This window comes from Chionomys nivalis, chromosome 9 (assembly GCF_950005125.1).
Source record: "Chionomys nivalis chromosome 9, mChiNiv1.1, whole genome shotgun sequence".
Classification (NCBI taxonomy): Eukaryota; Metazoa; Chordata; class Mammalia; order Rodentia; family Cricetidae; genus Chionomys; species Chionomys nivalis.
The window spans coordinates 80,859,281-80,873,797 of NC_080094.1; the positions used below are offsets into that span (position 1 = coordinate 80,859,281).

The 14,517-nt window shown below is 51.3% G+C and overlaps 1 protein-coding gene across 1 annotated transcript in view; it reads right to left on the reverse strand.

Moving 5' to 3' along the window:
• Positions 1 to 7,281: 7,281 nt before the first annotated feature.
• Alx4 (ALX homeobox 4) overlaps positions 7,282 to 14,517 on the reverse strand; it is a 36,281-nt gene continuing 29,045 nt past the window's right edge. Inside the window, exons 3-4 of the mRNA XM_057781197.1 lie at positions 9,482 to 9,610; positions 7,282 to 7,791 (exon numbers count right to left, since the gene is read on the reverse strand). Of these exons, the coding sequence (XP_057637180.1) occupies positions 7,462 to 7,791; positions 9,482 to 9,610 (459 nt within the window). The 3' untranslated portion in view covers positions 7,282 to 7,461. The remainder of the gene's footprint in view (positions 7,792 to 9,481; positions 9,611 to 14,517) is intronic.

The window sequence follows — 14,517 nt, forward strand, 5'->3', positions numbered from 1 at the left end:
ACCCCACTGCCACCACCCAGTGCCACTGTGTTAGAGACAGCATCTATGAAAAAGCCACGAGGGCGGGGTCATCTGTCAGCAAACCATGTTACTCCACATGCCTGTATAGAGGACACCAAGAGAAGTCATCTATCTGCAAACTGGAGATAGACCACTCCAGTTCCATGAGCCAGGGCCCCAACCTCTGCTGCTATGAGGAACTGAGTGTCTGTTGTTTAAGCTGTACCAAGTGTGGGACTTAGTTATTGACATCCCACGAAGATCAAATACTGTACTTTAGTCACCCAGAAATACAACATCATAGTCTGGTGACACACTTGGTGACAGTCCCCCATGTCTGCTGCCCTGCCCTTAGCCACCTGAGTGGCAGAAAGCTCTTGTGTGCATAGTGTTGCCTGTCTCTCCAGCGCTTCACTGTGTCAAACCCTTTCATTCTTGGGCTCCGTAACTGTCTTGTGAGAGGATCAGAAAGCCATGTCTCTGCTTTATCAGTGGAGGGCAGGACAAGCAACAGAAACATCTTAGTGTCTGGCCTGCAGTCACAGAGTAGACCATCTCTAAGACCAGCTCTCCTCAGCCACTTGTGACTTCCTGTAGTTTCCCTTCTCTCCTCAGAACAGAGCTCTCTGTGCAAATCTGTCAGAGAGGAGATGCAGGCTTCCACACTCCATCCTTCCCCATCCTCTCAACCATCTTGTATGCCTGTCTCCATCTCTCTCACCTTCATTTGTCTCTCATTTCGTGGTTTGCATGGGTCTAGTACTTTTCATAAAGAGCTTGGGAATAGTAGAGATACATTGTAGGAACAAAACAGAGAAGAGAGGGGGAGGGGACTTGTGAAAAAATAAAAAAATCCCAGAAGACTTGGCAAGAGCACTGCCCCACCCCCATCCTGGAACATCTAAGAATCATGTCCTGAAGGGCTCCAAAGAGATCCCGTACAGGCACCACAGTGGATTTGCTCCCCACCAGCCAAGGCGACACCTTAACACATGTTGTGCACATGGCCATAAAGCCAAGCTCCCTGTGCAAGCTTGCCCTTCCTCGAGCCTGTTGGTCTGTGTTGAGCTAAAAAGAAAAAAAAATCTGTTTGGAATCACACAGAATTCCTGGGAAAATTTCAACTCTCACACCCCATTGTCTTCTGGCACCAGCTTCCATCTTCTCTCCACGAACACGTAGAGGGGCTGTAATCAGCCCTATTTGGGGGGAGCTGGCTATTTGTGCTATTTGTGGAGGGTCCATTGTTCCTTAGCTGCTGAGCATGCAAATCTGAGCCATGGGAGGATGAGCTCCGCCCCTAGCCCCCACTCCACTCTCTACAGCACAGCAAGCATCCTGCTGTCTGGGGACCAACCCACTCATGGTGGCCGGGGTTGGCAGCGTTTCTTATAGCAAGGCAGGGTCACAGGGCAAAAACGACTTTGGCTGGGCTTGGCACTGAGGCAAGAAAAACTGCCTTGCAGGGTGGAGAGTGGAGGGCACAAAGGTTATCTAAGGGAGACTGAAACATGGGGTTTGAGACCAAGGCTAAGTGCAGAGGCTCCAAGATGAAGGCTGCTGGGCCAGGACTTGTTGCACTGTCATGGGAAGCTAGCCTTGGGCTGGCTTGACCCCAGGAGAAATAAAGAATGGGGACAGCTCCCCTGTCATATTATGGCTTTTCACAGATGTGCTGGATTCCTGAGGAACACTGCAGGGTTCAAGGTCAAGCTGAGGCTGAGTTCACTACAAGTTGCTCTCCAGAAGCCTGAGTCAGCTTCCCCCCCACACCCCCTGTCTTCCTCCCTAGCTTGCTCTCCTTCCTCCTTTCCTTCCCTCTCTCTCCAGAGTCTCGCCAACCCAGGCTGGCCTTAAACTTGCTATCTTGATGATGACCTTGAACTTGCAATCCTCCTGCCTCCACCTCCCAAGTGCTGGGATTGGAGGCAGGTGTCATCGCTTCTGCAGTGCTGGAGATGAATTCCAGGGCTCATGCATTCCAGGAAAGCACTGCACCAACTGAGCTGCATTCCTGGCCCATTCTGGCTCAACAGAAAGTGTTCTGACTCTCCTCTGACCTTCCTCCCAACCCTGACTCCAAATCTCATTTCACTCCCTCAGAACCTGCACACAGCTCCTGGAAAGCACTAAACAGAGACCCACAGAGGCCTTGTCTGAAAGAAATGTGCAGGATCAGTGGGGCATCTCCTAGTACAAGAGAGCCAGGAGGGGACAGAGGATTCTGGGCAGAAGCATAGCAATCCCAAGGAGGGTGACAAATGAAAGGTCTGATAGTTTGAAGGACAGTGGGTAGAGCTGGGTAGCCAGACAGGGGGCTGGAGCCGTAGTCAACAACAGCCTCCCCCTTCCCGAGAGTAAAGTCAATACCCTCATGGGCTCAGATTGCTTGTCTGCAGATTCAACAGAGGGACAAGCATATTAAAGGACCCTTGCCTCACTACTGAGAATGTGCTAACTTCATCTTATCAGTTTAACACCGTGTACCTGGCATTCCTGCTGTATTGTGTATTGCTAAGGATACAGAGATGGTCAAAGTAGATCGGGAGGGGCTGCACCATTGTATAGAAGGGACTTGAGCTTCTTGGATTTGGGTATCCAGAGGTCCTGGAGACAATACCCCATGACGACTGAGAGATGACTGTATTGAGAGGCACCAGTCTCTGGAATGAATTCCCTCAGTCACCAGGGAAGTATGACCTAGCCAGCTTCCCACAAGCCAGACTTCCCTTGTCTGGACTCAGATTCAAGTGCCTCACTCTCAAGGAAGAAGCAGAGATGGGTGGTAGAAACAGCACTCCATGGTTTCCAAGTGCACGTGGCTCTTTTCCTGCCTCTGCCTCAGTTGCTGTTCTGGGACTTGGGGTAAGAGATCAGATGCTGTTGTGTCCCCCAGCCCTAATGTGTGCAAGCTGTCATTTCTAAAGTTTCCGGGTCCACCTAAAACACATCTGTGCTACACCGAGTTCCCTCCCCACAGGCAGCAAGTCTAAGGTATGTCTGAGAGTTCAGATAGTTGGAAAGAGGATCTGGGAAGAAAAGCTCTCAACAGTCACCATCCTTTGTGCCCCTTTGCAATATCAGCGTATAAACACACACGTGTGCCTCATCTTTAGTCCTCCCCGCAGGTTGGTAGACCAGATAGGGACGGATGCACCCTGTGCCACCCTGCTCCTCACGCTAGCTGCCTCTTTCTGCGTCACATCCTGCAGCCCCTGTCTGCTTCATCCTTCATCCTCACAGCCTGACTTTCAGACTCATTCGTCCATTTTTTTCCTGCTGGGAAAGTCCCTTCTACCATGCAGTACTTGTTATTAGGGTCAGGCTTGGGTCTTGCGCCTCCTAGAGGCCTGTCCTGCACTCTGGGTGCAGGGTTGCAGGACCTGATGCTCTGGCTCTCATCAGGCTTCCAGAACAGATTCTGAAAGCACGGCTCTCAGGGACATCAGGGATGTGGGGGACTGCTGCTGAAGCCCTTCGGGTATAGTCTACTGGGCACAGGGAAGGCAAGAAGCTTTGGTTATGATCCATCCTACTGTCTAAGAAGCAGGCTTAGGCCCCTCTGGCCCATCTGGCCCACCTACTACTCAAGAGTCAAAGGATGTGTGCATCCCCAACCCTGTCAGACCATGCACCCCTCTTTTGCACCGGGGGTTGGCTGGCCACCTGTTGTTAATCTAGCCTGGTAACCCATCCTGCACTATGTCAGCAGTTCAAAAGGGCACTGTTAGTATTTTTTTGCCGACTTCAATTAACGTGAGATTTCAGAGGCCTCTCTGATCATATTTCATCTGTCATAAGTCAGGAACAAAACAGACAGACTCCAGTGGAGAGGAGGAAGGAGTTTATTGCAAACAACAACAACCAAACAGACAGTCTGGGCTATGCCCGACAAAGGGGGTGCTAGGAGCGCCAGCTGCCTCTGCCTTGCATCCCACCCACCTCAGCCCCTCAGCTCACTTCTTCCCACATTCTTCCCCTCTCCAAAAGATGTAAGTGCAATAACTTACTTTAAAAGAAAAGAATGTTTCTTTTAATATTTTGCTATAATGTAGTTACATGGTGGTATAGGCAGTAAAACTTTATGGAACGGATCTCACTTTTTTTTTACGTTTTTCTGAAATTTTAATGTATTTTAATATATATATATATATATAATTTGAATGTTCCACCCCAGGCCATTAAGCTAAAGAAAAAGTTGCATTTATACAGGGTTAAAATAGCCTACAAGAACAGCGAATTTTGGTTGAGGTTCATATTCCATCTTTCACTCTGCTTTCTCTTTCTCTTTTTTTTTTCTGACCACTGCACACCCAAACAGGTTATTAGACACTGAAAACGGTCCTCCAAAATCAGTAGTATACAGGCCTAGCTCTATGTGTGAGTGAAAGGCAAGAAAAAGAGAGGGAAGGGTGGGAAATACCGTCCGGTGGGAACTCCTCCCTGTGGCATCCTTGCAGCACAGTGGGGCTGAGGGAAAGAAATAGAAGCTTGTCCTGGCTTGAAATTGTATGGTTATTGACTAGCACCCTGAAGGCAAGGTTGCCTGGCACTCTCCCTCTGCTGGGTCTGCTTGTCTCTGTACCTGACAGTCAGGGTCATTCCCATTGACCTGGGACCTTGGGTTCCTTTGAGTCTCCATAGATGATCTGCCCAAGGATATCCCAGAGGAAAATTGACCATGTAAAGGAAATATGGTAGTTTCCATGGAATCCTTTCTGTCCGATCAGGGAGATGAGGCATCAGAGCTGTGTCAGCCATGGGCCCTGTAGTGTGTACTGGGGAACCCCTGGATCTTGCTACCTCCTTGCCTAAATCCCCACCCACCCTGCTTCTCAAAGTTGGAGGCATGATTGTGAGAGCAGAATCAAGAAAAATTAAAACAACTAAAAAAATCCCGGAGACATGCGTTCTGTCGCAGAGCCTTGGCCCTTGTGCTGTTAAAGGGACTCCTTGAGAAATGAGCTGAGGCAGACACAGCCGCTCTCTGTGACACACCAGGTTGATGCCAGGCAAGGCTGGTCTCTGTCCAGTAGTGACCACCCAGTAGGCAGAGTCCTCTCTCTTCATCTGGACCTTTGGAAGATCTGACTCTTTGGGAAGCTAGGTTGCCATGAAAGCTTTGTTACTTTAGAGCATACCTAAGGCCCACCTGGAGACTTGGGATGCTGAGGAGATGTGAGATATGAGGGAGGCTCAGAGCATCTCCAGATGCCCTGGGAACCAAGTCCCTCCAGAGCAGCCTGGGTGGAAATTGCCGCATCTGGAGAGATGGTGGAAGGCTCAGTTCTTGACTGTGTGGGAAACAATCAGCTATTGCTATATACCTTTCCATTCTGAGGCTTAGGGGTTAGAATTTGCCTGACTTGGGTCTAGTAGCCTGGCCAGAAATAAAACCTAAGGAAGTTATATGCCACTCCCAGAAGAATCTACCAAAAACCCATTCTCCTTCCTTTCTGCGCTGTCCTGGCTCTTCACTCTGTGAACTGATTACCTAGGGTAGGGACATTTTCCCACTTGCCCTTCCCCAATCACGGCTTCCATGAAGAACCCCAGGGAATTGCTCCAGCCCTTGCGCACTTCCTTCTCTGGTTGATTCTGAGGGGGTGAGTTATTTCAGTGCACTCCAAACTGGAGGCCTTGCTCCCCAGACATCTGAAACACAAAGCCGAGCCACCAGGAACACTAAATTCAATACCTAAGCCCTCTTTGCCTTTCTAAGATCTATTCCAGGGCTACTGTTTCTCAAGAGATCTGGCCAATCCAGAGTCTCCATTCTGCTGAGAGCTTTCTCTGCCTGCATTCCAGAGCAGATGAGGACACAAACAAGGGTTTGTGGTTCCCTCCCACCCACAGAGAACTAGGGCAGATCCAAGGCAGGGGTCCTCGGTTCTCATTCCAAGAGAGAGGCCATTCAGTGAGCAGAACCCTGAGCCTAGTGGGCCTCATGGACAATAGTCAAGGCAGAAGAAGGTAGAAAAGGCAAGTGTGTCTCCTCAGGGAAAGGCCACCTGCTTGAGGGACCTACCTCAAGGGTGGTTCTGTGCTCCAGCTCAGGTGACAGCTAGGGTCACTTCAAATCCAATTCCTAGCTCCAGGTCAAGTCAGGTAGACAGGGAGCCCCTTCCTTCAGATAGGGAACTGGTTTCAGGAGGGTTTTCTGCCAGAGAGAGTGGGCCTGGATTGGAACCTTTCCTGAGACCAGTTGAGGCAGAGATCGTGGCCCCTGGGGCAGTTAGGATAGGATCTCTAACAGGTGTGGAGGGCGATTAGAAAGCAGCTCTCCTTTTAACCTAGAGGGGCACCGATCGCCATCTACCCTGTGTAGGAACTCCGTCAGGTGTGATGCTGCGGCAGGGTGGTGGGTGGACATGGTTAGTCTGAGCATAGAAAGGCCAAGCTGGTCACATGTCCTCTGCTCCTGAGCTGCTCAGCCGTAGCCCTGCGCTCTAACTTATGTCTTCCAAGGTATAAATTCTTCCAGACCGCGACACAACCCAATGAGTGACCAGGAGGGAGAGGATGAATTATCTCAACTCCTCCCAGAGGGACCCTGGGAGGCTCCAGTGCTGACCAAGAGACCTCCCCACCATAGAAGATGCCAGGTGATACCCCGGTTTTACCCTCTGGGTCCTCCTTGTGGTCATCATTCTGGGAGCTTCTCTGGCTTCTGATGGTCACGTGTGGTGGAGGTGACAGATGTGTGTCCTTGCCTTCATTCACTCCTGGCACCCCACCCCGACACTGTCAACCAGAACCAGTTTCAGGATCAAAGGCAGGCCCGTATCTCCTTGGAGCTCGGTCATCCTTACGGACGGACAACAACAGAGTCCTTCCGTTTTGTCCCACTTTTCCCAGGTACATCCATCACAGGTGACAATCAAGCTACAGTCACAAGGCTCATTGGATGGGTGGACGATCAGATGCCTTGGATAAAGGAGGTGGGGTTTCGTGTGCATTTGGGATGCAAAGGCGGTCAGAGCTGACTCTACAAGGCAGTATGTTCCTTAAGACACACAGCCATAGACCCAGTGAACAGGGTACCACACAGAAGAAAGGACGGTTAGATGGGGCTGGACTGTTGAAGCTGTTAGGTCTGGAGGGGAGCCTAACTTTGACTCAAGTCAAATGGAAGGGTGAAGGAACACAAAGAGAGACAGGGCCTCAGCTTACATGATGCAAAACTACTCACAGAGCCACCTGGCTTTCTCCACTGCCTTTGGCAGGGAACAGGGGTTGCAGCCTCAGTGCCAGGGAGGGGTAAGAGCCTACCGCCCCCTCCTTCCCAGTAGTCCCTAGGGCCTCAGACTTGGGGTGGCTGAAAGTGCTGAGGGCCAGGCCCCTGGGCCAGGCCAGGTTCCTAAGAGGAGAGTCAAGTGGGAAGCTCAGGGCCTGGAAGGCAGGGATGTGGCCAAGGCCCCAGGGAGGAGCACGGCATCAGGACTGGCAGGAGGGGCTCTGTCATGTGGCCCAAGATATGGCTGCGCTGTGCTCCTTGGCCTTCATGCGCAGTGCAGCAATGCTCGAGGTCTTGCGGTCTGGCTCGCCGTTCATCTCGTAGCCATTGAGGCTCGGACTGAGGCCAGTTGCTCCAAACAGGCTGCCCATATGTGTCTGGCCCAAGTGGCTGCCAGCCCCAGAGACACTCAAGAAGTCGGAGACGCTGCTGGCCCCAGAGCCAGGAGGGTGAGCATGAGGGGACATGCAGGCAGGCACTGGGTCACAGGGGACCACACAGGCCGGCACTGGCGAGGCAGCACCATTGTTGCCAATCCAGGATGGGTTCTGAATCTGGGGACAGTGAAAGGAGAGATGTCACAAGCCAGCTAGGAGGGCAGGGGTCTAGGAGAGGCTCTCACCCTCTTCACTTGTCCATCATTACAACGAAACCATTCTTAGCTGTCTAACATTAAGGATGTCCAGTGAGTTTGGAGGTGAATTTATGTTTTAGAATTTCAATTCCCAGAGTAGATCTATACTCAACATTCAGTAGCAAGGATTAAGTTTCCAGCTTCCCCCAGGGGCCAGTTGGGGACACAGGCTCTGGACTTGCAGGTTGGGATGATATGGGGATTGACGTGGGGAACAGGCCTCTGAATGCTTCCATAGACCTAGGTCAGTGCCTTGAACCTTCCCGGCTAGCCTAGCAGTGAAAAGGTGACCCAGCCCCCACACCTCTCTTCCACTGAAATGACTGTCACTCCTTGTCTCTTCCCACCACCCACTTCTGGCCTCACCTTCCTCTGTCCTCTAAGCATCTTTGAGGAAGTAAGTCTGGGGTGCAGAGGTCCCCCTTTGAAGAGAGGACTATGGTCTCTAAACTCTAGGTTCTCTGTTATTTCAGACAGGCTTCTCCAGCCTGCCCACCCCAAGGGTTTGGAAAGAACTCAAGGAGGCCTTTAAAAGTGCCAGGTGGGCACCGGGTCCTCAAGGCCCTCATGAACTTAGTCCTCTTGGTCCCAAGAACTGCCTGCAGGCTGACCATTTCTATTTCTGGCCTCAGCATGCCCCAGAGAGGGGACGACGTGACCACCACCACCCCCTCTTGGAAATGTGCTAGGATCTGCAGTCTGTGGGGCAGTGGGAGAGACAGGCAGAGTCTCTTCCTGTTTCCTCCCTCTAGCTCCGAGCTCAGATGGCAGCCGTCAAGGGCAAAGAGCGAGTTAGAGGCTGGCTCTAGGAGGACAGAGGGAGAGGGAGAGGGAGAGAAAGGTATTACAGAATGTGCCCAGAGGTGAAGCTGATGTCCTTACGTTCCTCAGCCTCACCTCTAGGGTTGCCCTCTGACTCTCAAATCCTGGGCAGCTAACCCAGGTCAGGGCTGGGATGGACAGGGGCTGTTTGACAGCATCACACCTGGGCACACTTGGGAGCAGGGGTACCATTAGCTGCTGAGAGTCTCAAGACTTAGAACAGGAGGCAGAGTGTGCCCAGGAAGAAGGGGAGCGGGACACAGGAGCAGAGGAAAGTCATGAGAGAGGTGTCAGGGTGCACTCAGTCAGGAGGACATCTATCCATCACTTACATCACTCGTTCTGGCTGATGGACAGACAGGAAGTTGCTGGAGGAAGGAGGGGAGACAGCAGGCAGATGCCCGAATGCCAAACCATGACTCTAGACCTTACAACAGTGTGATAGAAGAGCTGAAATGAACACTTATATCGCCCCGTTTAAAAGCAAGGAAGCTGGGCTCAGAGGGTTGGAGACACACGAAGGCAGCAAGACTAAGACTGAGGAAGCTTTGTCTTGGGCCCAGACTTCCATGTGCATTCCAACCTGGCCACAGCCCTCGAGACCCAGCGCTCCCTTCCTCAGGTGACAGCCAGCACTCTGCCAGACGCTCATCACAGCAGAGGAAAACACTGCCCCAACATTCTAGGTCTCCCACCGCCAGGGACAGAGAGCTGGGCCTAACCCTCCTCCTCCCTGCACCAGCAGTGCTGACTGGGGTCACAGGAGACAGCTGGGCAAGAGGACTTACCTGAGCATAGTTCTCAGCTCGAGTGAGGAGGGGCAGCTCGTAGGCCGTGGAGAAGTGGGTCCGGACCTGCTGCATCTGCCCAAAGCGCTCCCTCTTCCGCCACTTGGCCCTCCGGTTCTGGAACCAAACCTACAGGACAAAGTGGCAGTCACAGGTCTCAGGTCTTGCTCTCAGGCAGCGAACATTGCTCCCTAACTCCACCAGCCTGATGTGTATGTTAGGAGCACAGAGAAAGAGTCAGCCTCCACCTTTCAATCTTTGGTATAAAACTAACCATGCGAAATTGTCAGAATTAGGAAGGCTGCCTACACTGCATTGACCATAAGTGTGATTTGGGGCCTAACTGCTTAAGCTTCAGATTCCAGAACAGCAAGTGTTGCATGTACACACACACACACACACACACATAAATTAGGAGAATGAGCACGAGCCATTGGTTATCTGTCCTCCTAGCGCTGTGTATAATCTGCTGAGGGTCACAGACCCCAGGAAGAATCCCATCAAGCTATGAAGACCTTTCTAGAAATTTCTTCCCTTAGCCAATCTCACACAGTCCTGAAGTCCTCATGGACCTGCCTATAGATGCAAATCCAGAGTACACATGTTCCTGCATCCGTCAGAGAGAAACAGTCTGCTCAGAACTTCCCTTGAGTGTTAGTGGATGAGGCCTTTTAGAACGACAGCAGTCAGGAAAAGATATGTGAAAACAGGGACTAGATGCTGGAGGGCTGCACACGCCAGCTCAGGGGCCGCCTCTAGGAAGGTGTTGGTAGGGGTGACTGCTGAAAATCCTACTGAGGCATAGGTGCTGGGCCATTGGCTTGACCAAGTACTCAGCCAGGAGAGAGGTCTCTGAGTTAGAGGAAGTGTGGAGCCTCTGGTAGGGTGTTCGAGAATCACCCAAGACATGAAGACAAGGGCAAGGAGCAGACTGCTACTCTAAGAGCCTTAACTGGTTATGAACAGAGGGAGGGAGCCCAAAGAGCGTGGGAGAGGAAGCAGTGGGAAGAGGGTAGGCCAGTTGCTCCTTGGAGGATGATACCGGCAGCTTATTCTGCACATTCCTGTGGGCTCTAGATTCAGGTGGACACAGACACACCTCAGCAATGTGTGCTCAGTCTGTGGCTCCACAAGACAGCTATGAACGCAGCCTAGCAAGAGGTGTAAACTTGCTTAAAACACTTTAAAAGATATATTGATTTTGTAACTCAGTTGTGTGGTTCTTGATTGTGAAGTTGGCCTATAAAAGTGTCCTATTGCAATGACAAATGGCTGGACAGGTCTGAACCATGGTGATTTGTACCCAGGCTGCTCACTTTGGGCCCAGACTGCAGGAAAGACAATACTGACAGGCAGGGCAGAAGCTTCCCTAGTCAAGACAGTCAACGGTGCTGGGATGGAGACCAGAGTAGCCTCCCCACCTGCCTGTGAGCACCCAGACTCCTCAGAACTACGGCAGTGGGTACAACCTGCGGGGCTTCTAGAGTATCTTTGCCTGCACTGTCCAGAGCCTCAATTTCCACATCTTCAGAGTGGGATTAAACTAAGGTCTAGGCTGATATCCTGGTACAGGTGGTGCCTTGTGGGAACAGCAGATGGGAGCACACAGCATGGAGTTTCTAGAGCACTCAAGTTGCGCCTGACCTCATTCTCTTGCTGAAGAAAGGTGGTGAAAATCCCCAGGATGTAGATCTCGTGAGTTGAGAAGGGAAAATGGGCGCACTTCCTCTCCAGCTCATCTCCCCATTCCTAATCTGACATATACACACATTTACACGCAAACACAACTATCTGGCCATGTGTGTACACTCACATATGTGCACATACATATATACACTCAGCGCATCCTTCCTGTGACCTCCCTGGAGAGCGGCCTTCTCTGAGGCTCAGAGTCTCAGTCCCTGCCCCTGAGCCTGGGGGAGGAGTACCTTTACTCTGGGATCCAGGATGCCCACTGAGAGAAAGGAGCACGTGGGGGGCTCTTCTTCGTTGTGGAATGGGATCCACTGTATCAGTGGCTGCAGTGGGGGCTGGGGGCTGGGTGGAGGAGTCATTCAGAGAAGGTTGTTTTTATTTCATGTTTAATTTCCTGCAGACTGAGCTCAGCCTTCCGCTCCATCCTCAGCCTCCCAGGTTTTTCTGGGGAGGGGGCCACTAGAGGCACCAAAATACACAGCTCTGCTCCTTCCTATCTTTGGGGGTGGGGCCCAGGCAAGAGAAGCTGCTGCTGCTGTGTCTGTGGGTTCCAGGTCCTTTTTGTGGTGGGGATAGAGAGGTGGGTGATGTCACTGAGGGCTGGGAAACCGAGGACCCAGGGAGGGCTAAAACCAGTGTCTGGCAAAGGGACCTGGAATTGAAGGAATTGAAGGAGTGAGGTGAAGGATAGGATACAGCGCTTAAGGGAGGTGGGAAGCCCCATTGTCTTGGAAGGGGCAGTCAAGAGCATTGTTTGGGGAAAGAAGTAGAAAAAGGTCATGGTAAGATTTATTTGATAGAGATAGGAGGTGGCGCAGAGTGGAGACACTCAGATCAGTGGGAGCAGGCCTGCCTGGGACCTCCTTTTCAGGGTGGTCTTTTGTCCCTATCCGCCTTTCCTGTCCCCCAGTCATCTTAGGCTATTAGCCTGGCTGACCTTCAATGTCCTCACATCCTCCAGGAGGTCGCACGGTACCTGGTGGTCCCTCCGTGCTCCGATCCGCATCTCTGTGCAGAGACTTGATGTGTTCTCCCATCTCTGACCCCCAGCTGTGCCTCTGTGCCTTGGGGCTGTGCAACCGCAGGCTCATCTCTATAGCCCCCAGGAGGGGCTCGTCTCTATAGCCCCCAGGAGGGGCTGAGCTCACTGAGGTCCCCACTGTGCTTCCATTCCGCATGTCGCGCCCAGGACCACCCCGTTCCTGGGCCACCCGGACCTGGCCCACTCAGCACAGGCCTCTCCCGAGAACCAGGCCATTCAAGGAACCGACTGTCTTGGAGGAGGCATCTCTAACCGCAGCCCATCTGGGGCCAGGGCGGGGTGGCCCAAGGCGGGGAGGCCTCAGTCTCATTGTCTTCAGACACCAGCTGTGGAGATTGGAATCCCAGACAGCAGAGAGAGGCCCTGAAGCCCCCTGGAGCAGGGCCAGACCCCGGCTGCTTCCCATGAAGGACCATCGTGGGACCCCCTCACGGCCCCCTCCTTGTTCCTGCCGTCACTGCACACCAGGCACCTGGTTTGCCACCAGCAGAGTGCGTGTCCTGAGCAAACTCCACAGAGACAGGAAAACTGCAGTTCTAGTACACCCCTGCATTACTCATCCCCACCCCCAGGGCACTGCCAGGCTCAGCTCAACCCAGAGGTTTGACGCACATGGAGATCCCACCCACCCTGCTGCTTTTGTACAGAGAAAAGACAAACAGTCTGGCTGTGCCAGGGACTGCAAGCTAAAGTCGAAGAGCACTGGCCTAGAGCTGGGAGCCCTGAATTCCAGGCTCAGCGCTGTTCTGCGTTGTTGTTAACTCTGGGAGTCACTTGCCACATGTAGGTCTTTCTTCCTCATCAAAAGATGGTGGGATCTTTTCTGAAACACCTTTCTGTAATTCTATAACCTTCCTGTTTGATAGGAATATGTTTGATAATGTATAATAATGTATAATATATCTGTCTATTCCTATATATCTGTAATGTATTTGTATAGCTGCAATAATTTGATAGACAATAAATTAAGGTTTCCCTTTCTATCTTGGCTGACAGGAAGTTCAAAGCTGAATTTGACAAGAATGAACTTTATGCTGGTGGGGGTTTTGTTTGTTTGCTTGCTTGTTTTAACACAATAACCTCACTTCTTGGCACTGTTTCTGTTCTTAAGCTAAAATAAATCTCTAATTGTAAATACTCTCACCGTTTTGGAAGTAGGCTTGTGTATGTCTGTGTGTGTTCACAAAGCAGTGTCCTAGGTGGATATTAGTAACCCAGAAACACTTGCTCTGTGTCATTCTCTGTTTCCTGCTGAATGTTCCTTGAACTCTGTTCTGCATACTCGAATTCATTTGAGCAGTGTGCATGTATGTGGTGCTCACATGCACACAGGTACACATACAAGTAGAAAGCAAACATGTTTACTCCATGCCAACATGCTACCTACTGGCACTGTGGCCTTGCAACCGGTTACTCCTTTCTCTACCCCTCCTTCCCTGCCCCCAGTCCTGGGCTAGAGCTGAGGCTGGAATCGGACTCATCTGTGAGCTCAAATCTCAGGTAGGTGAGGTCTCACGGGGTATGAGAAGGTCTCATGGCATAGCATGTCAGCAAAACCAAGCTCCTCTGCAGTTCTTCAACAAACCATGAGACGACAGCATGCCCTAGCAGCTACAGTGTCTAAGGGGCTGCAGGTTTCCTGGCAACCATTTTGCATTTTCTATGTACTCAGGTTAAATGGCAGATACCTCAGTGTGTTAAATGAGACTTGGTGAAGCTGATAGGCACTCAACCGATGCCTCAGAACCATGAGTAGAACAAAAGCAACACTGTCCACGAGTCTGCCCAGGGCCCAGACCACAGTGCTATGCCCATTAAGAAGAAATACTCTTTTGGGACTGCTGAGATGGTTCAGTTTGTAAAATACTTGCCATGGAAGCAAGAGGACCTGGGTTCGGAGGCCTAGACCCCACTTAAAAGAGTCAGGTATGGAGGTGTGCACCCATATCCTCCAGCACCGGCAAGTGGGGCAGACAGGGGGCTTAGTGGTTACCTAGTCTAGCCAAATCAGCAAGCTCAGGGTGCAGAGACAAAAAGAGATGTTTTCTAAAAAATGATATCAAGAGCAATTGAGGAAAACATTAACACTAATGTTGACCTCTGGCTACACACACACACAAACACACACACACACACATCTTCCCTCACTTGCAAACACACATGAAAATACAAACACAACACACACACACATAGACTTGTACATGCATATTCCCCCACTTCCAAACACACATGAACACACACACACACATTAAAATATATGTTAAAATAAAAAACCCTCTCTACTCAAATGTCAGGTTTC